Genomic DNA, 20,983 nt, shown 5'->3' on the forward strand with positions numbered 1-20,983 from the left:
TAGGCCAATAAAAGGTTGATGCTGACCTGAAACTCATTTATAATGTACATACTACCATGTTGGAAGGAAACATTGTGCCAAGGAAACTGAAATAAAAATTATTTACCTGTACCACACTTAGATTGAGACTTCCAATGAAAGCTTGTCTGTTGCAGCTCTACTGTTTTTACCCAAAGTTTTTACCCAAAGTTAGCTTGTTACATTATTATTAACAAGGATGAATGAGAAGACTATAGGCTTTGTTACATAATAGTTTCTATTTAATGTATCACACAATTACCATAGCAAATTTGCAATTTGTGCGTGCATCACTGCAATTTATGGGTGCACATTGGATGGTGTGATGACGGTCTACTCACCAACACCGCGGTCTACTCACCAACACCAACCCTCACCAGCCCTCATACCCAGAAGAGAAGTGAGGTGAAGTTCAGCAGTTCTTTCTCCATCGAATCCATCTTGAACAGAGACAGTCCTTCTCGTCTGTGCCCAAGACCCGCTGTATTGTCGGTTGTGTCCAGCGCGCCAACGGATGAACTGCCATTGCGCGCTGAGAGAGGAGTTGGAACCAAGAGGATGAGCTGGGACTCTCCACCTGTGGAGATGGAACCCTGTTTCCCGCGCGGGTAACAGGCTCAATTGGTAGAGCACGGCGCTTGAAACGCCAAGGTAGTGGGTTCGAGCCCCGGGACCACCCATACACAAAAATGTATGCATGCATGACTGTAAGTCGCTTTGGATAAAAGCGTCTGCTAAATGGCATATTATTATTATTATTATTATGACATTGAAGATTTTCGCAATGACCCAGTAGGAGGATTGTTTTTCATAGCTGCCATAGTGACCAGTAAACCTTACCATCTCATCCTTTATGCCTAATTGGTGGGCCAGTGGAAATGGTCTGGGTAAGAACATGCATATGTAAATCAACACATTCACTAATGTCTTAGTAACTGGGCAGTGGGAAATTGTGTAATCTGGAAATATATCACGGTTGAGCGTAACGTTGACAAAACACTTTCAAACAAATCTTGTTAATGGTTCTAAAAACATGTTTCCAACAGCTTTGGATTTATTCACCCTCATTATAGTCTCAGAGCATCTCATACTTTAAGGGGTTGGACAGGAATCATGCATTTTGTTGACTGATTAATTGAATACGGAAGAACATTGGAAATGACTCAATGTCGAGACTCACGGCAAACAACATTGCATTACCCAGTTTTGTAAATCAGATGCAACACCTAACTGCATTACATACAGTATCCTCAATGTGTTTTGTAACAGTATTGCTGGGCGATCTATCTAAAGGATTGCTCATTCTGTGGCTAAATTGCCTACCCTCCACTGAAGTCCTCTAGCACATCATGCCATCATGGTTGAGAGAGTATTACTCAATCTGCCCATACAATGAAGGCCAAAGACTGATGAGGTATTATGATGGTCTGAAGCAGACATTACTCATGCTGCTATTTTTGAGGATTCCAATGACAGAATGTACATGTCTCCTAGTCAATAACTAAAGTTCCCTTTCAGTCAGTCAACTTTGGTACTGCATACTATAGGGAGTCGCACTCTCGCGACTTCGGTTGAAGGAGCTACAATCACACCTGACAAGGACAATGAAATCCGCGCCTCGCTGGAAGCCCCACCTTCCACTGCTGATAAGCATAAGGCTGGCATTCATTCCTTCAATTATTCCGCTCTTCACCTCTGTGTGAACAGGAACAATTCACGCTACTAAAACAAACAATTGGAAAACGAGACTGTCTTACGTTGCGCCAACTAAACTGTCCCTTAGTGGTAGAGCGTGCTCACCCCCTGGACATTGTGTGCTGAAATTTGTACTTGTTCTCATACGTTTTACAATTAGTTATTCTTAAATTTGCTGGTTCAATTAGTAAGATGGCTAAGAAAATGACCGAGATGACGATGACTAAGCCGGGGTTCGGGGTCGAGATCATGCCCCATGTCATGTGGTTACAGTATATAATTTCTCTGAAAGATACTCACGATCTTTGTGTAGTTTGTCTCGGCTTGGAGCATGCTCAGGCGTCATCCACTCAAACCAGTCCTTGTGCGCATTGCCACGTACTGCGTACAAACTTCCTGGAAAAACGTGTAGCATTCTTGAGGAAGCTTGGAATTACCGATGGCGACTTTATTTTCCTGGATGCCGGTACCTCGGCTTAAGTCGCTTGGTTATTCTAAACCAGGGGTCTCCAACCCTGTTTCTGGAGAGCTACCCTCCTGTAGGTTTTCACTCCAACCCCAGTTGTAACTAACCTGGTTCGGCTTATCAACCTACAGGACGGTAGCTCTCCAGGAACAGGGTTGGAGAGCCCTGTTCTAAAAGGACCGCGCTGCAGTCATAGAGGCTAGCTAGCCTAGCTTATGCTATAAAGCCTCCTGGCTAACGTCGGATAGCATGCTTAACTTCCAGCCAGTGAAATTTACTAGCTTTACCTTGGCGTTATGGCAACCCCATTCCTATTTTCAGATCCTGTAGTTGGTAACCCCCGGAGCAAGGTGCTTTGGCATGGGTCTGAATGACCAGTGCGCCCCTCCGCATAAACATTACTGTGACAACAGTGCCTCCATGTTTGGCAAATGGGGTACTACGTCAGCCATTGCCAGAGCCCCCTGTGCCCGTAAAGGGGACGGGCTTTATCCAGGCTATACAGTCTCACGGAAGCGTAACGTATGTTGGAAGCTTGTCCATATTTAATGCTGCCCCCTTCACAGGGTTCAAGGGGTACAGTATATCAATCTCCCCAGGGTGAGAGTGACAAGTTGGTTCACTGTTCACAAGGGGTGGCCACATAGGCGGCTCATTACTGGGATTCATTGCTGATTCCTGCCTGTAGCTCACTAGTCCACTAATCACCCCAGAAATATGGGAAATGATGGAGGCACCAGCAAAGACATTTGCACCATAATCAATAAAGCAAGAGCAATCTTAACCGAAGTTCAATAAAGTCTGGAAATCCGGACAATATAGCACAAATACAAAACTCAAAATATACCCAAGACAACATGGTGGAGAACAATCGAGACCAAGCTTCAACAACATCAGCAGAGCTGGGGCACGGTGGAGAAGATGGCCAGAGACAGACAGAAATTGTCATATGAGCCCCCAAATGAGCTGTCTGTCTCCAGCTCAACGCTTTTCATTCAGGGGAATTAGATTCAATTACGAATCGCCCCTGTCTGTTACAACAGAAAGGGTCCATTTTTCAGAGCTGTCTGTCCCATTCCCAGCTAGGTTACAAGGCGCTTTGTCGCCAGTACCTATGACTGGTTGGGATAAAGTTTTTACCCTGGGTCTATTTTTAATATGTGTGGTCCAGCGCTGGGTGCCAGTCGGTTACCGGAACGCATCTTACTGCCTAAAACAAGTGAGCCTCGTTGTGACAACAGTCCCCCTTAAGTGGCACCGCCAATTGGGGTACGTCACTGATTGCCGGAGCCTGTGTACCCAGAGTGGGCCGGGCTTTTGGCAAACCTTAACACATAACACTGTTTTTTCAACAGTGTTCACATGTGTTAAAAGTGTTGTCTCCCATATGTGAGTTCGATTAAAAGTGTTCCTTCTCCATATTCAGACACACAGTTGTTAAGAGTTGTGGAAATGGAAGAAGAACCAATCTCTCCCAGTCCACAAGGTGGCGTCCCGCCCCTTCAGATGGCACTTCACAGGAGTCTCGTTGTCTGCTGCGACCAATGGCGCGGCTGAGTAGCGTAGCCCTGGATCATGCGAACAGTGACGTCGGGGCACAGGCTGCAATTTGTTGTGTGTCCCCCACGCTTCTGCAGTGTCATCACATAGACAGTTCCCGAGGCCTCAGTGCCCGTTTTGAGGGAAGAAATATCTTCCCATATCCAGAAGCAGGCAATCCTAGTGGTTCCTATGTCGAAGATCCGGGACTGCTGGTACAGCCGGTATTCCTGGTTATGAAAAGGTACAGGACTTTGCATCCCATTCTAGACCTACAGTTGAAGTCGGAGGTTTACATACACCTTAGACAAATACATTTAAACTCAGTTTTTCACAATTCCTGACGTTTAATCCTAGTAAAAATTCCCTGTCTTAGGTCAGTTAGGATCACCACTTTATTTAAAGAATGGGAAATGTCAGAATAATAGTAGAGAGAAGGATTTATTTCAGCTTTTATTTATTTCATCACATTCCCAGTAGGTCAGAATTTAACATACACTCAATTAGTATTTGGTAGCATTGCCTTTAAATTGTTTAACTTTGATCAAATGTTTTGGGCAGCCTTCCACAAGTTTCCCACAATAAGTTGGGTGAATTTTGGCCCATTCCTCCTGACAGAGCTGGAGTAACTGAGTCAGGTTTGTAGGCCTCCTTGCTCGCACACGCTTTTTCAGTTCTGCCCACAAATGTTCTATAGGATTGAGGTCAGGGCTTTGTGATGGCCACTCCAATACCTAGACTTTGTTGTCCTTAAGCCATTTTGCCACAACTTTGGAAGTATGCTTGGGGTCATTGTCCATTTGGAAGACCCATTTGCGACCAAGCTTTAACTTCCTGACTGATGTCTTGAGATGTTGCTTCAATATATCCACATAATTTTCCTTCCTCATGATGCCATCTATTTTGTGAAGTGCACCAATCCCTCCTGCAACAAAGCACCCTCACAGCATGATGCTGCCACCCCCTGGCTTCACGGTTGGGATGGTGTTCTTCGGCTTGCAAGCATCCCCCTTTTTCCTCCAAACATAACGATGGTCATTATGGCCAAACAGTTCTATTTTTGCTATTTTTGTTTTATCAGACCAGAGGACATTTCTCCAAAAAGTATGATTTTTTGCAAACCGTAGTCTGGCTTTTTTATGGCGGTTTTGGAGCAGTGGCTTCTTCCTTGCTGAGCAGCCTTTCAGGTTATGTCGATATAGGACTCGTTTTACTGTGGATATAGATACTTTTGTACCTGTTTCCTCCAGCATCTTCACAAGGTCCTTTGCTGTTGTTCTAGGATTGATTTGCACTTTTCGCACCAAAGTACGTTCATCTCTAGGAGACAGAACGAGCCTCCTTCCTGAGCGGTATGACGGCTGCGTGGTCCCATGGTGTTTATACTTGCGTACTATTGTTTGTACAGATGAACGTGGTACCTTCAGACATTTGGAAATTGCTCCCAAGGATGAACCAAGACTTGTGGAGGTCTACAATTTTTTTTCTGAGGTCTTGGCTGATTTCTTTTGATTTTCCCATGATGTCAAGCAAAGATGCACTGAGATTGAAGGTAGGCCTTGAAATACATCCGCAGGTACACCTCCAATTGACTCAAATTATGTCAATTAGCCTGTCAGAAGCTTCTAAAGCCATGACATCATTTTCTGGAATTTTCCAACGGGTCAGACCAAGGTGCAGCGTGGTATGCGAACATGTTTATTTTACTGAATACACACTGACAAAACAACAAAAGTCAACGAAACGTGACGTCAGAAGGCTATACACAAACAAGCCAAACTCAACGAAACACAAACAAGATCCCACATCCCAGGCAGGAAAACTGGCTGCCTAAGTATGATCCCCAATCAGAGACAACGAGCGACAGCTGCCTCTGATTGGGAATCACAGCCGGCCAAACATAGAAATACAAATATAGAATGTCCACATCGAAATACACACACATGATATTCACACCCTGACCAAACTACCTCGAGAATAACAGTCTCTCCAGGTCAGGGCGTGACAGTGATACAGTGAATTATAAGTGACATAATCTGTCTGTAAACAATTGTTGGAAAAATGACTTGTGTCATGCACAAAGTAGATGTCCTAACCGACTTGCCAAAACTATAATTTGTTAACAAGAAATGTGTGGAGTGGTTGAAAAACGAGTTTGAATGATTCCAACCTAAGTGTATGTAAACTTCCGACTTCAACTGTACGTGCCCTCAGCAAGCACCTCAGAGTATACAAACTCAGAATGGTCATGAGCCGCTGGCTATTACAGCGACTGGCTGGTGGCGGCGGAGTCGAGGGGGCAAGCAGTGTTACACACATCCATTCTACTGTCCCGTATTCAGTCTCTAGGCTTCATAAGAAACCAGAAAAAGAGCTGTCTGACTCCATCTCAGTTCATTGCATTTCTGGGTCTCGAGTTAGGCCCACTCGCTTATCGCAATTTTCTATGCCCATGGAGGGTGTCTGGGTTCCGGCTCTGCTTAGCCAAATCTCGGCTGGGTCACAGTGCGTTTTCGCCAGTGCCTATGCCTACTGGGGATGATGGCTTCTGTGATGGAAGTTGTTCCTGTGGGGCTGTTGTTGATATGGCCCTTCCAGCGCTGAGTGCTTCAGGTGTCCCTGTCAGACTTACATGCCATGGCCCAGTAGTGGGATCCTCTGCTATTGTCAAGGGGCTCCCATGGGCTGAGTTGTATCCTGCAAGAACCGACAATATGTCAGTGGTGGCGTGCATAAACAGATGGGGAAAGACTCTCTCTCTCTCTCTCTCTCTCTCTCTCTCTCTCTCTCTCTCTCCCTAACCTTGGATCGCTACCTATTGCTTTGGGCCGCTCATGTCCCCCATTGCCTCAACTCGGGTGCAGATCTTTTATCCAGGTGGGACCCTCTCTCTCAGGAGTGGAGGCTCTCCCAGGTATGGGAAATCTTTGGCAGGGCTGACTTAGATCTTACGTATTGCAAGAAAATGAGCAGTGTCCTATTTTCAGTTCATGGAGTTGGTAAACCCCACAGTGAGGGACCCGTGTGCCCTGTTGGGAACGGACGCTCTGGCGCACCAGTGACCTCGGATCCTCCTGTTGTCCCAGGCGCATGGGCAGGTTTGGCAAGCAAAGCTGGAGATTTGGTTCCTATGGACCTGGCTATTAAGAGGGCCAATCTGATGGCTAGAGGTTTACCTCCGAATGTTATTGCTACCACCCTCCACAAGTAGGTTGAATGCGTATAAGTGGCAAGGTGCCAAAATAAAGGACTTGAATCTTTTCAGTGCTCTGTAAGGGACAACATTATGTTCCTACAGGAGCTTTTCAAGCATTCTCCACTTTAAAAGTGTACATGGCCGCTGTCTCAGCGTGTCATGTGGGAATTGACGGAACCTCACTGGAATGTGTACATCGTCTCAGAGCGGTCTCTAAACCTATTGCGCCCACATGGGATTTGGTGCTGGTTTTGGAGGTATTGTGTGCGGCCCCCTTTGAGCCTCTGGAGTCGGTGGATCTCAATATCCTCTCCTACAAAACCTCCCTGCTCATGGCTTTGTCCTCGGCTAAACGTGTTGGGGACCTCCACGCGTTATCCATACACCCTTCCTGTACTCAGTTCGCCCCGGGCGACACTAAGGTGACGTTGTGTCCAAATGCGGCCTTTGACCCTAAAGTCATGGCTATGTACTACAGGTCCTTAGCTTTTCAGCTATTTCCCTTTTCACCTTCTCATTTTTGCATCTGAAGAGTAACAGAGGTTACATGCCCTGTGTCTGGTGCGAGCTTTACACACGTACATTGAACGGACGGGGTTATCCGGTTATGTGACCAACTTTTTGTCTGTTTTGGATGTCACTGCTCCCAGTATAGCACATATTGTGCTTATGGCTGGGACAGGGGAAAGTCACTATGCAGTACACATTGTGCGCAATACCCAGACTGCCACATCTGGCGGGGTCAGGTCTGGGTGGTCTGCCATGGGTCGTTTCATTTAGTATCCTTTGGGGCCGGCTTGGGCCATGATTATATTTCCCCATAGTACGTTGTACCGAAGTTGACTTACTGAAAGGGAACTTAACATTATGACTCTAACTACTGTTCCCTGGAGGGAAACGAGGTACAACACCTGTTTGGCCCCGCACCACCCGTTCCTGGGATTGATGAAGAGCTGTATTAAATTAAAGGAATGAATCCCAGCCTCAAGCTAATCACCTATGGAAGGCTGGGCTTCCAGTGAGGCGTGGATTTCATTGGCCATGTCAAGTCGCACTCTCGGCCGAAGTCGCGAGAGTGCGACTCCCCCATAGTATGTTGTACCTCGTTTCCCTCCTTCAGGGAACATGAGTTATAGTCATAACATTACGATATTGTGACCCTATGAGCATATGAAGTGATGAAACAGCAAACAGGCTTACTGTACTTACATTATACATTATCATTTTATGTTTATGTTTTGGACATTATTTACTACGAGTATCTGGGATACAATAAAATACTAGACTTAATAGCCTAATTTTGCTCCCTAATCCCTCTGTTCCTGGAGGGCTTAAAGTTGTAATGCCTATGGTTGCGGTCAGAGCTCTATTGCTTCCACACACTAATTGGGTGAAATTGTGCTCATTAGAGTGGAGCCCATATTGTGTCCTGACATCCTGACTGTTAAAAGCTGTAGGGGATTTGAGGCTAGAAGCCATCCTCAGCAGGAACATACCCATGCTGCTTCACTTCCACAAATACTCCACTTTTTATAGCACTGTGGAAAAAGACCCTAAGACTGCTCCTGAGTGCATGTGTTAGAACACATTTGTAAACTTCAAAACTTTATAAGACATGTATTTTATTCAACCCAATTGATGTACAGTCTTGCAGCTTTTCCCAGACAATAATGTTAATTTCCCTTTGATGCCACGTTTACTTGATTTGTGTGATTGCTTGTTTCATTCAGAAGTAGGTGTTTAAGTCCTAATGATACTGCTCCTCCACTATTACCAGTGGTTTAGACTGCATATTTATACACATGTTCTATAGGCAAATTACATAAGGTTTTATGGACATACTGTAGGGCTTCATGAATGTTTGTCTAGAAACAGAAGGTGGAAGAAATTAGGCCCTAATGTTTGCTTATCACATGGGATATATAACAGTTCAGGTAGGCCTCAGCGCCACAGCAAAGATAAGTAGGATGGGTGCTCGACAACGATGACCAAAATCCAACACAAGAGGGCCCTCTTTCTCCAAGTATCAACACGGTTCCCATAGAATAGCCTCACTTGCCATGTTAATAAGACTGGGAACTGGAGACTATCACATAGACAACTAATCAATGTAGTCATCAATGCTAAAACAATTATTTAATCAACTAATGAATAGTGTCTTATAATTCTACATTCACTCTACTTGTGTCCAATCTGTGTGTTCTTTCTCAACTACCTTGGAGCATGGTAGTGTCACTTCCTCCAAATCTAACTGTACAAATGTACATCAGCTGGCCCCAGATGTGAGTAATACATTTGTTTGAACATTAGTGCATGGAACCCAAAATGGTTCTACCAGGAACCAAAAGCGTTCTACCTGGAACCAAAACGGGTTATTCAAAAGGTTATCCTATGGGGACAGCCAAAGAACCCTTTTAGGTTCTAGATCACACCTTTTTTTCTAAGAGTGTATAATATTGATATTGTTTGCTATCAATATCGTTTGATATCGATATGAGCAAGGCATATCGTGATATCAGTTTGTCCTTGTTGTAATCTAATATATTATGTAAAAGAGCATACATGACTGTTTCTGCAGTCACAAAACCCTCTTACAGGGTCAAGTTAGCATACTATGATAAATAATTTCTTGGCTGCTTATGTTTGTCCTTTCATAAATGTACAAGTGTGTATTATGCGCATGTGTGATTGGAAATGTGTTTTTTTGCATATCCCAACTCTCACTGAGAGTGGGGTCACAGCCATTATCAACAGCAACCCTGGAGCAATTATGGTTAAGTGCCATGCTCAAGGGCTCATCGGCAGATTTTTCACCTTGTCAGTCAGGGATAGGTAGGTTATGTCCCCAAAACATTCACACTTGTCACAATGGGCAATTAGCAAGCAGTTGTCTGGACTTCACAAAGCTGTGAAAGTGAACAGAAAATAAGGGATGAGCATCGCGTAGGAGTGACGCAAACTGACGTGAGACAATGAGTATGTATTTACATATATGTTGGTATGATCTGTTAGTTTAGCATGTTGATGAGTGTCATTGTCATGTGTTATACAGAGAAAGCTCGCCATCTACTGGATAATTATTTTGCTTTTAATGTAAAGTGTGTTCTGACAGTTACACTATACACCATACAAATAATAAGTATTGTATGTTCATCATCAAAAACAACACAACAGGCAATGCTTGGGGGAGTTGATGCACCCATAGAGTGGGACTTTCTTTTGTGAAAATTGCATTAGAGTGTAGAGAGCGACAGTTGGCATGCAGTTGGGCCTGGTTGAGTGGCATTACAGAGTTTCCATGATCCAAACAGCTCCTCAACTCCTCCCTTCACTAAGTTTTGTTCACACAACACAATAACACAATGGTCTGAATATTGACTTTGATCTCAGGCCCTTCTTATGACCAATTATATTTTTGGTGAACAGGTCTTGAAAATGAATGTATTCTTTCTACAGCGTATCAGCGTACACGCAATATGTTCCCCCTGTTGATGATGCTTATTATGCATTATGGTTTAACCAAAAGATTACATGTAACAAAAACATTTAATGAAATTGGAAATATTTAAATATATGTGAAATTAAATGAAACAATGTATGTTGATGCTAATGTTATGCTAATGCTAATGCTAACAATGGCATAATATATTCAATATGCTGTGGGCTATTGTCTTTGAACAGTTTCGCTCAATTCATTCTGATTAACCTAGCAATTATGACACACCCCTCACTATTGTCATTGGTTGCACTAATTGCACTGTTTGTCTACATAACCAGGTTCAAGCATTCATGACATTACCCTGAAGAAGGCACAGTGATGCCATTGCTGGTTTCTTACCCAATAAATGACTGGGAGTTTATACATAGAGTGTGCGACTCTCTTTATTTGTTTTTGTAGCTTGCAGTTTATTCGCCGTTGGTCAGCACCTCTACACTAAATAATGTTCTCTGGGTGTGTGCCAGCTCATGCTTTTTATACAACACATAATTTCTCCCTGTTATGAACTGTCCTGATTCACATATCAAACACTTCGAAAATGCCAAGAAACAAAAAAATTGATTATAGGAGATGGGGTTTAACGACTCCACAGGATCACATTTTAAAGCCTCTGGGGTAATCTGGTACAAAGTTGAAACTGTCAGATGAATTGAGGCACCAATGAGTACAGTAGGGTGAATTTCCCCCTCAACATTGATGTCAGTTTTGTGTTTTCCCTCTATAATTTGGGGAGGGTTAACTGATCCTACATCTAACACAAATCTGCTTTCATCAAGTTTTACAGATGAAGGTCTATGAATGAGCAGGTCCAAGGTAATTGCTTAGGTAATTCTGACAGTGCTTGGGGATCTCATCATAGAAATACTACAGTCAGTGTGTGTGTTCTTCAGTTGAATGGTGATAGTGTTTCCAGATCTTTGTGTGGGTGACAGGGTTGTGTTATGGCTGGCTTTCACAGACTCCATAATCACCAGTGTACTTGAAACTCCCTTTCAACTGCTTCTCACCCTTTCCACCTGTCTCTTTCAACAGCCACCAATAGCAAAGTTTGCGTAGGGTACATTTTCACGACCATCTTGTCAGGGCATATGCAGAGAAGAGAGCACCAGTTGTATTTTACTTGCAGGTTTTTGTGTTGAAAAAGTACAATAGGCAAGGGCTCATTCTGTGCTCTTGGCTTATTCTCAAGCATGATCACTGCAAAGTCCACTATTAATTCTGTAACAAATGCAAGCTGTGCAGAATCTTTTCAGAGTTGCTATTCAACCCTGCTTTGACAGATTGTACTGGAAAGTACGGTGGGATGTGTCAGGCTTAGTATGGCCTGTGTACTGAAGGGATGATAACAACACTATCATCATTGCACGATGTTCACTTTAGGGATGTAGCTCAGTTGGTAGAGCATGGCAACGCCAGGTTTGTGGGTTCGATTCCCACGGGGGGCCAGTATGAAAAAATAAAATGTATGCACTCACTAACTGTAAGTCGCTCTGGATAAGAGCGTCTGCTAAATGACTAAAAATGTAAAAAATGAAAAGGTGGTTGGGAGGAGCTCTATGTCTCTTATGAGTTGTTATTTACTCCAACCAAGATGAGTAGTGTTGTGAGGGGAGGGATTTAATGAGTGTATCAGCTGTGTATTATCTATGCTTAAGTTATCATGCAGTGAGTCAGTTCCATACCATAAACAGGTTAGTTCACCTAGACCCGGCCATAGCCTTTTGGGGGCCCTAAGCTAAAAAGTGGCCTCTTGACGGTAGAGAGAGAAAAACATCTGTTATACAGCTAATTTCCTGCAATTCTACACATTTTACCATGACATGCCATGTTAATATGATATCTGAGTGAGAGTGACTAATATCAATAGGGGCCCCATGGAGGTCAGGGCCCCTGGGCACATGCCCTGTGAGCCCCGGTTGGTTATTCGACCATGATTACTGTACGTTTAGATAACTGGCTAGACTAATTTACCAATCTAAACTGTAAGTCGCTCTGGATAAGAGCGTCTGCTAAATGACCAATTTATTTTTAATTTAAACAATGTTAGCTGACATTAGCTAATTGAGTGACTGCCAGTGACTCACAAAACAAGAGAAAAACCAACCTGGACTCAGGGGTAGATGTAACATAGTAAACGAAAATCCGGGACAGTCAAATTAGTATGATATGTTTGGTATGGTACAGTGGGGAAAAAAAGTATTTAGTCAGCCACCAATTGTGCAAGTTCTCCCACTTAAAAAGATGAGAGAGGCCTGTAATTTTCATCATAGGTACACGTCAACTATGACAGACAAAATGAGAAAAAAATCCAGAAAATCACATTGTAGGATTTTAATGAATTTATTTGCAAATTATGGTGGAAAATAAGTATTTGGTCAATAACAAAAGTTTCTCAATAATTTGTTATATACCCTTTGTTGGCAATGACACAGGTCAAACGTTTTCTGTAAGTCTTCACAAGGTTTTCACACACTGTTGCTGGTATTTTGGCCCATTCCTCCATGCAGATCTCCTCTAGAGCAGTGATGTTTTGGGGCTGTCGCTGGGCAACACAGACTTTCAACTCCCTCCAAAGATTTTCTATGGGGTTGAGATCTGGAGACTGGCTAGGCCACTCCAGGACCTTGAAATGCTTCTTACGAAGCCACTCCTTCGTTGCCCGGGCGGTGTGTTTGGGATCATTGTCATGCTGAAAGACCCAGCTACGTTTCATCTTCAATGCCCTTGCTGATGGAAGGAGGTTTTCACTCAAAATCTCACGATACATGGCCCCATTCATTCTTTCCTTTACACGGATCAGTCGTCCTGGTACCTTTGCAGAAAAACAGCCCCAAAGCATGATGTTTCCACCCCCATGCTTCACAGTAGGTATGGTGTTCTTTGGATGCAACTCAGCATTCTTTGTCCTCCAAACACGACAAGTTAAGTTTTTACAAAAAGTTCTATTTTGGTTTCATCTGACCATATGACATTCTCCCAATCCTCTTCTGGATCATCCAAATGCACTCTAGCAAACTTCAGACGGGCCTGGACATGTACTGGCTTAAGCAGGGGGACACGTCTGGCACTGCAGGATTTGAGTCCCTGGCGGCGTAGTGTGTTACTGATGGTAGGCTTTGTTACTTTGGTCCCAGCTCTCTGCAGGTCATTCACTAGGTCCCCTCGTGTGGTTCTGGGATTTTTGCTCACCGTTCTTGTGATCATTTTGACCCCACGGGGTGAGATCTTGCGTGGAGCCCCAGATCGAGGGAGATTATCAGTGGTCTTGTATGTCTTCCATTTCCTAATAATTGCTCCCACAGTTGATTTCTTCAAACCAAGCTGCTTACCTATTGCAGATTCAGTCTTCCCAGCCTGGTGCAGGTCTACAATTTTGTTTCTGGTGTCCTTTGACAGCTCTTTGGTCTTGGCCATAGTGGAGTTTGGAGTGTGACTGTTTGAGGTTGTGGACAGGTGTCTTTTATACTGATAACAAGTTCAAAGAGGTGCCATTAATACAGGTAACGAGTGGAGGACATCGGAGCCTCTTAAAGAAGAAGTTACAGGTCTGTGAGAGCCAGAAATCTTGCTTGTTTGTAGGTGACCAAATACTTATTTTCCACCATAATTTGCAAATAAATTCATAAAAAATCCTACAATGTGATTGTCTGGAGAATAAAAATCTCAATTTGTCTCTCATAGTTGACGTGTACCTATGATGAAAATTACAGGCCTCTCTCATCTTTTTAAGTGGGAGAACTTGCACAATTGGTGGCTGACTAAATACTTTTTCCCCCCACTGTATGTATTCATTTGTGGATGTCCATCATCCATTTCGTTTGATATTATATGAATTACAATTCGTATGATATGCTACAAATTACAATTCGTATATGTTACAAATTGCAATTTGTACAATATGTTACAAATTTGAAATATGTATGATATGTTACGAATTCCAATTTGTTGTGGCTAACATTAGCTAGGTGGCTAGGTAGCTAACTCTAACATTAGCTAGGTGGCTAACGTAAACTAGGCATTAAGGTTAGGATTAAGGTTAGGAACTTTTCTAACTCTCAACAGTTTGTTGAACCCAACTGAATTCCTAAAAGAAAGCTGCCACAGGGCCCTAATTGGTAGTTTATGTCATAGTGGCTAGGGCCGGCCCTGAGTAGTGAAGGGCATTACAAGTATTTTTGATGAGCCAGATGTTTTGGCTCCATTCACCTAAAATAGCTGTTCATTTGGTTACCAAGTGGATCTTTGTTCAGTATGTAGCCTCCCAGTTAGCAATAAGCACTTGGGAGGTCAAAGTCCTTCCAGAGTGGTGGCGCGCCTTGTGTCAGCTTTGTTGGCCAATTCCTCATTCACGCGGCGCCCGAGATATGATGCTTTGTCCGCCGCAACTGTGCTCCTGCCGTTCACCTGACCTTCAACCGCACATTTCCCTACCAGCGACACTACAGCTGCCAGTCAGTGGCAATTCGCTTTTCCAGCGTCAAGTCAGTGTAAGGGCTACATCCTGTCCTGTAAATGATTATGTGTGTGCGATAACGAGGTTCAGTCCTGGTAATCTGGATCCACTGGTGATGCGTGCTTAAAAATATCGTAACCCCCCAAAAAAAAAAAAAAAACATTATGCAAGCAGTAGCCTATCCAAATCAGGGAGCCAATTGAACGGCTTTCACAGATGCGATTCGGTTCTTCATCCACTAGCTCTGAGTGAATGTCAATGAGTAAGGTATGTAGCCTACACACTTATTATTAAATGGGACATTTTGTATGTTTGATTGTTTTGATTAATTTGATCAAGACAATTGTAAATACATTGACTCCTCGAATTTATGTTAGGCTACATTGATAAAAAGCGTCTGTTGCTCACAACTACCTTATTACGTTTAAACTCTGTTATTATAGTTAACGGTGTTTCCTCATAGTTAACTTCATTTGGAAATAAAGCGCTCGTATGATTGCTGCACTAGTAGTGAAAACATTCCGTTGATGCGTATCCCATCGAAAAAAGCCTAATTTGGAAAATGTGATTTTTTTTCATGTGGATGTTGCGGTGTTAGAATATTCTCATCCGAGTCTGCAAATAAAAAACAAGGACAAAGTTGCATTGGTTAGCTACTGTATTTAAAAAAGGGCACTTAATAAACGATGTCTATCCCCAATAGGTCTGGTCTGGAATCACAGTGCTGGATTTTGATGGACATAGCCTACAGTATGCTGAAATTGAAGTTTGGTCTTCTAATATTCTTTGCTGTGGTATATTTATATTGGACATGGTCCATATATATCAAATCAAATACAAACAAATACCCTGGAAAAACACATTGGCAAATTCTCATAAGTGAGAAAACAATAACTCAGATAAAAGACACAAAGCATTTAATGGTGTCTGCCTACAAAGACCACAGAGTGCATGGAGCAATCCGCATCATTAGTATAATCAGAAGAGATGATCTCCAGCCACTTCATTGTTTTTTCTGTGGTGGACATGGCTGCTTTCCTGCCTCAGTGACACAGGTAGAGATGCACAGCGACCATTTTGGATTCCCCTTTGTGACCACAGATTTGCTGTGCCAGAGTCCATCTATGTATAATGTGACACATGTCACTATATCAATACATTCAGATATCAATGCCACCCAAAACCAGCACTTCCTGTCCATACAAAACAAAGAGCTGAGAGAGAAGATATTTCCATACAACTTTACAGTGTGCATCTCCAACCTTTTCGGGGGCTACAACAATGTCCTGCAGTTTGTCCAAACTATGGAGATGTACAAACTCCTTGGGGTGCAGAGAGTGGTGATCTATAACACCAGCTGTGGTCAGGACTTGGAACCAGTGTTAGTTCACTACAGGGAAGAGGGCATACTGGAGATAGTAGAATGGCCGATTGACCAGTTCCTCAACCCATCCAAAGGCTGGAGGTTTGAGGAGCACAAAGGAGATCTCCACTACTATGGGCAGCTGACCACTCTGAATGAATGCATCTATAGATACATGTACCAGTCGAAGTATGTACTTCTTCATGACATTGATGAGATCGTCATGCCTTACCAACATGCCAATTTGCATCTACTGCTGGGGGACCTTCAACACCAGCACCCCAGAGTAGGAGTCTTCCTCATCGAGAACCACATATTCCCCAAAAACCATTACGAAGACAGTGGCAAGTTCAAACTGCCACAATGGAGGGAAATTCCAGGGATCAATATCCTGGAGCATATTTACAGAGAACCCTCGAGAAAAGCTGTTTACAACCCAACCAAACTGATTGTCAACCCTAGACATGTGGTACAGACATCTGTTCACTCTGTACTGAAGACTTTAGGGGAGACCTTCTGGGTACCTCCTGATGTGTGTCGGCTAATACACGTCAGAGTTCCCCTGCAAGGGAGCCTGACTAAAGATCAGCTGCTTGTGGACAAAAAGCTGTGGGAATTTGAAAAGGATCTGGTTCAAAATGTTGACAACACTTTAATAAAATCTGGACTGTTGCTTTGATGATGCAAATCTGATTTTGACATTCCTTTGTCATTTTTGTTTCTTGGCCTATTTCATATGAATAACAGTCTGTTTTGCTCTAGCCAAGCCGTGAGGACTCGTTAGAAGGTAAAGGTCAGCCACATCCCAACTCAGCAGAAAATGACTGTGCGATAAAATGAGAAGGGAACGGACGATTATTGCATTATGATCATCGCTGATGTTTTCCTGAGCTTTCCAATATCTATCTGATGCATTTCACACTACAAACCATACTTCCTTCTGATTTATTTTTGGCCTATCTTTTTTGCCATGTATTTGTGTGTTATTCAGTGTGTTGCTATGGGTTAATAGCATTAAGGCCAAATTCAATGTTTCATAAAAATAAAAATAAATATTTGTTTATTATACCCCCAGGGGTCCTAAAATAAAACAGCTAGATGGTCCATGTAACTACTATCTTAAAACAATTCCATATGCTAGGTTAGTAAATTTCATACAAAAATGGCATAGATTCTCAGTTTTGCCACTTTTGTTAACTCTGTTTATGTCATTTATTTGACAAACCTGTCTTTAACTTGTCCCAAGGACCTCCCCTCGTGTATAAAAAAGGTGGCGTTACATTAGAGTATGTAACGTTTTCAGCCAATTATTCAGCAATTATCAATAATTTACTGAATAATTAATAACATTAATAACATTAATTTCCATTTGACATTTGCGTGTATGGGTGTGTACTATTACTGTCTGTGAGTGTGTATCATTATTTAGATTACATATTAGTTCCAGGTCCTGTGGGTGTTGTAGATGTTGGAATCAGCTTTCCCAGACACAATCACATATTATTTCATCTTTATTATCTAGGTAAATCACTGTGTATGCATTGTGATTTTCAATAAACCTTAAAGTGTTCACATGCCACATCAAAATACTACTGTTATTAACATGATATTACAGTAGGCAACGATTTTGAACATTGACCCTGAGTAAAAGGTTATTTTCAGGTCACGTGCAAGTTTGTGTGAACAAGTTGGCAAATTGCCATGCATTTGCTGAGGCCACAGATTTGTGTATTTCATTCCTTTCAGACAATTTGTTCTCTCAGTCTCTAGTCCATTTAATGCATAGTGGTAGAGCTGTGAAATCATAGTACTAGATTTTTACTCTATCCTTTCTATCTTTCTAGAGCTTCACATGCCATTTCCACAAGTAGTTTCCTGTGCAGGAAGCCTGAACCTATGATATCCTGTGAGAAAAGACAAACATAATTATGTTGAGATACTGTACTAGAGTCATGAATTAAAATGAGTCTTCCAGTTAATATGTACTAAAAGTGGCCAATAGCCATGGGTCTGCAATTTAAATAATCAAGTTTATGAAGGTAGAAAATACTGTAATATTGTAAGTTGTCAAGTATCTTTCAATTGCACACTTTCAAATGAAAGTCTTTGAACTGAAGTGAAAAACCTTGACAATATGTGCACCTGCTTCCTCTCTTCCTGTTTCACAAACACCCGCTTCCTCTCTTCCTGTTTCACAAACATCCAGGGCTGGACTGGCCAACGCCTTTCGTCCTCAAGGAAAGAAATTATTTACCAGCAAACAAAAACTGCTAATGTGTATTCACCGTCAGTTATACCCACATGCATTTATACCTGTCACTTTAGTGTTAGTTTCCATACATTCTGCATCATTCCATTCCATTGTTTACCTTTCTTTCCTCTGTCACGTTCGTGTGATTGTTCCTTAGGTTCGCTAGCAATAGTGGGTCATATGGCTAACAGATTACAATTTGGGCAATAATTTTTGGGCAAATGCCAGATGGGCTGGTCCATTTTTAGCCCACTGGGCCGGTCTAACTTGTTTTTTTTTGTGTGCAAAATGACTATTATCTGGCTAATACTGGGGGCCGATGTGGGGGCCTCGAGGAAAAAAATGGGCCGGTGAGTTTTTTTTAGAGATGGGCCGGTGTGTTAGAAATGCCAGGCCCGATTTCTTGTCGCAGTCCGCCCCTGCAAACACCCACTGAATGTGGTCCTCCACTTCCAACTTCTCTTTGATTTTGGGGTGTGTTTTCATGTATACTAGTCATTGAGTATGCTTTTGGTTTACAAATGAACAGTTGTAGTTCAGCACAATGTCTTTGCTACTTCCCCCCCTCCATGGTTTTTAACCCTGCACCTTTGAAACACATTTAGAAAGATGGATGGCTAAATCAGAATACTACAGCCTAGTGACTAAACTGGTTTAAGCAGAAAGGGACATTTTCTCTGATGTCCATATTATGGCCCTGCTACTTGAGGCCAACTCCATTCAGCACAGAGTCTGATAAGTGCAATCAATCTCAAACGGTCTTGTACTCCCTGCTTAAGATGGTTTAGTCCAGGCCAGGGGAAGAAATGCTTTCTTATCGGTTTGATCTTGCAATGCAAACACCATTTGCCTCACTGCTTCGACGAAGCTAAAGTCAAGTACCTTCAGAATAGCACCTTATAGCTGGTTCATGTGACAACAATGACTTAAAAAATGATAGAAAAACTGAGATAAGATAATATTGCCACACCTGTAACATTATCACAATATAAATAGCTACACGCCATTCTAATGCTATAGGACCACCTGTGGAGTGTTCATTGTAATGAATCCAACCAATCATATAAAAAGGTCAATATTCTTTACAAGAACAGATTTTGGCAAAACTGTGTCCCCACAGTTTAAGATCCATTTCAATCCAGTTTACTTACTGCACCACAGATACGTGTCCAAATATGCATGAAATCCTTAGTGATAATAATGTTTGCCTTGTCTCATGATTAGTGCTTTCTTGGCTTGGTTGGCACGCTCTGTCTCACAGACCTCCAGGCTGTGGGCCTGATTCTACAGTGGTTGGTGAAGGAGGGGTCAGTGGCCTCTCAGGGGCACACGCAGTCAGTTCCAGCCTTCAGCTGGGGGGGTTCAGCTCAGTAGGGGTATCTAGAGATGGAGATGTAGATTATGAAGATGCTCTGGTATGTGATGCGGCCCTGTGTGGAGAGGGTAGTGGCCTGCACCCTCAGACGCACCAGGCCTGACCTCTGCAGGGGCCGCAGGGATAAGATGATGCCCCTGCCTGCCTGGTCCCTGATGCCAAACATCTGGCCCCCTGCCCCCACCTCTGGACCCCCCTCACTACCCTGTTCCAGGATGGTGAAGGATGTTCTCTCCTGCAACACCCCCCCCTCCGAGAAGGCAGACAGGCGCACCACGTTGTGATTGGCTGGGATGCCCAGGGGGAGGGTCAACAGCTTGTACTGCAGTAGCAGAGGGGAACCCCCAGAGCCACAGTCCCGAGAGCAGGGTCCGTAGCACGTCCTGCCATGGAGAGAGAAGAGTCAACTGTTACACTTTCAGAGGTACTGACACCGTCTGTTATCAGCTACAGTAGGTCCAAAGATCTGTGATAAATACTGTTAACTACTGTACAAAGCAACCACTTATTGGTTTTGTGGCACCAATGGTCGTGACTAGATAACTGCACAACAATTACTTTATGGTGGTGTGATAGGTAACTATGGTAACTACAACATTACAAAAATACCCAGGAAACCTTCTGTCTAACCACACATTGCAAACACACAGTGGCGTTTTATTGAAGCTCCATACCCTGGGCTCTCTCCTTTCTGATAGGATGCAGGGCAGGGCGTGTCCAGACACTGATATCCTCCACGAGTGTTGAAGCACATCTGGTTGTGTCCACATTGGATGCCTTGTACTGCACACTCATCAATGTCTGCAATCATCAGAAAGGAAACTTAGTACCTGTGTGTGTTGTTGGCAATGCAAACCCAGTCGTGATGGGTGGTTTATGTAGTGTTTATGTGTATTGTTTGTTTTCTCCATACCTTTGCAGCTCCTGCCGTTGGGTAACAGCTGGTAGCCTGTAGGACAGAGGCACTGGAAACTGCCTATGGTATTCTGGCACTCATGTTGGCATGGGTTCCTCAGCAAGCACTCATCCACATCTGTACAGAGACCGATGACATGATGAGGTGAGCAAGACATACCAGACTCAACTCCCTTGTTTGTGGCCTTTGCTTCCTGTGGACACACACACACA

At 43.1% G+C, this 20,983-nt stretch overlaps 2 protein-coding genes across 2 annotated transcripts in view; one reads left to right on the forward strand and one right to left on the reverse strand.

Moving 5' to 3' along the window:
• The first annotated feature begins 15,070 nt into the window (after positions 1 to 15,070).
• LOC123493077 (beta-1,4-galactosyltransferase galt-1-like) lies at positions 15,071 to 19,835 on the forward strand. The gene is made up of 2 exons (XM_045226895.1): positions 15,071 to 15,133; positions 15,570 to 19,835. The coding sequence occupies exon 2, from the start codon at positions 15,601 to 15,603 to the stop codon at positions 16,906 to 16,908; it is 1,308 nt and encodes a 435-aa protein (XP_045082830.1). The 5' UTR covers positions 15,071 to 15,133; positions 15,570 to 15,600; the 3' UTR covers positions 16,909 to 19,835.
• Positions 19,836 to 19,840: 5 nt separating this feature from the next.
• LOC121550655 (hemicentin-1-like) overlaps positions 19,841 to 20,983 on the reverse strand; it is a 90,428-nt gene continuing 89,285 nt past the window's right edge. The window contains 3 exon segments of the mRNA XM_045226986.1: positions 19,841 to 20,238; positions 20,530 to 20,656; positions 20,769 to 20,888. Coding sequence (XP_045082921.1) covers positions 19,848 to 20,238; positions 20,530 to 20,656; positions 20,769 to 20,888 — 638 coding nt within the window. The 3' untranslated portion in view covers positions 19,841 to 19,847.

This window comes from Coregonus clupeaformis, chromosome 18 (genome assembly GCF_020615455.1).
Source record: "Coregonus clupeaformis isolate EN_2021a chromosome 18, ASM2061545v1, whole genome shotgun sequence".
NCBI classification, from domain to species: Eukaryota; Metazoa; Chordata; class Actinopteri; order Salmoniformes; family Salmonidae; genus Coregonus; species Coregonus clupeaformis.

Excerpts from the sequence above, each read along its gene's own strand:
- LOC123493077 (XM_045226895.1), top strand. The coding sequence starts at position 15,601 with ATGGACATAGCCTACAGTATGCTGAAATTGAAGTTTGGTCTTCTAATA.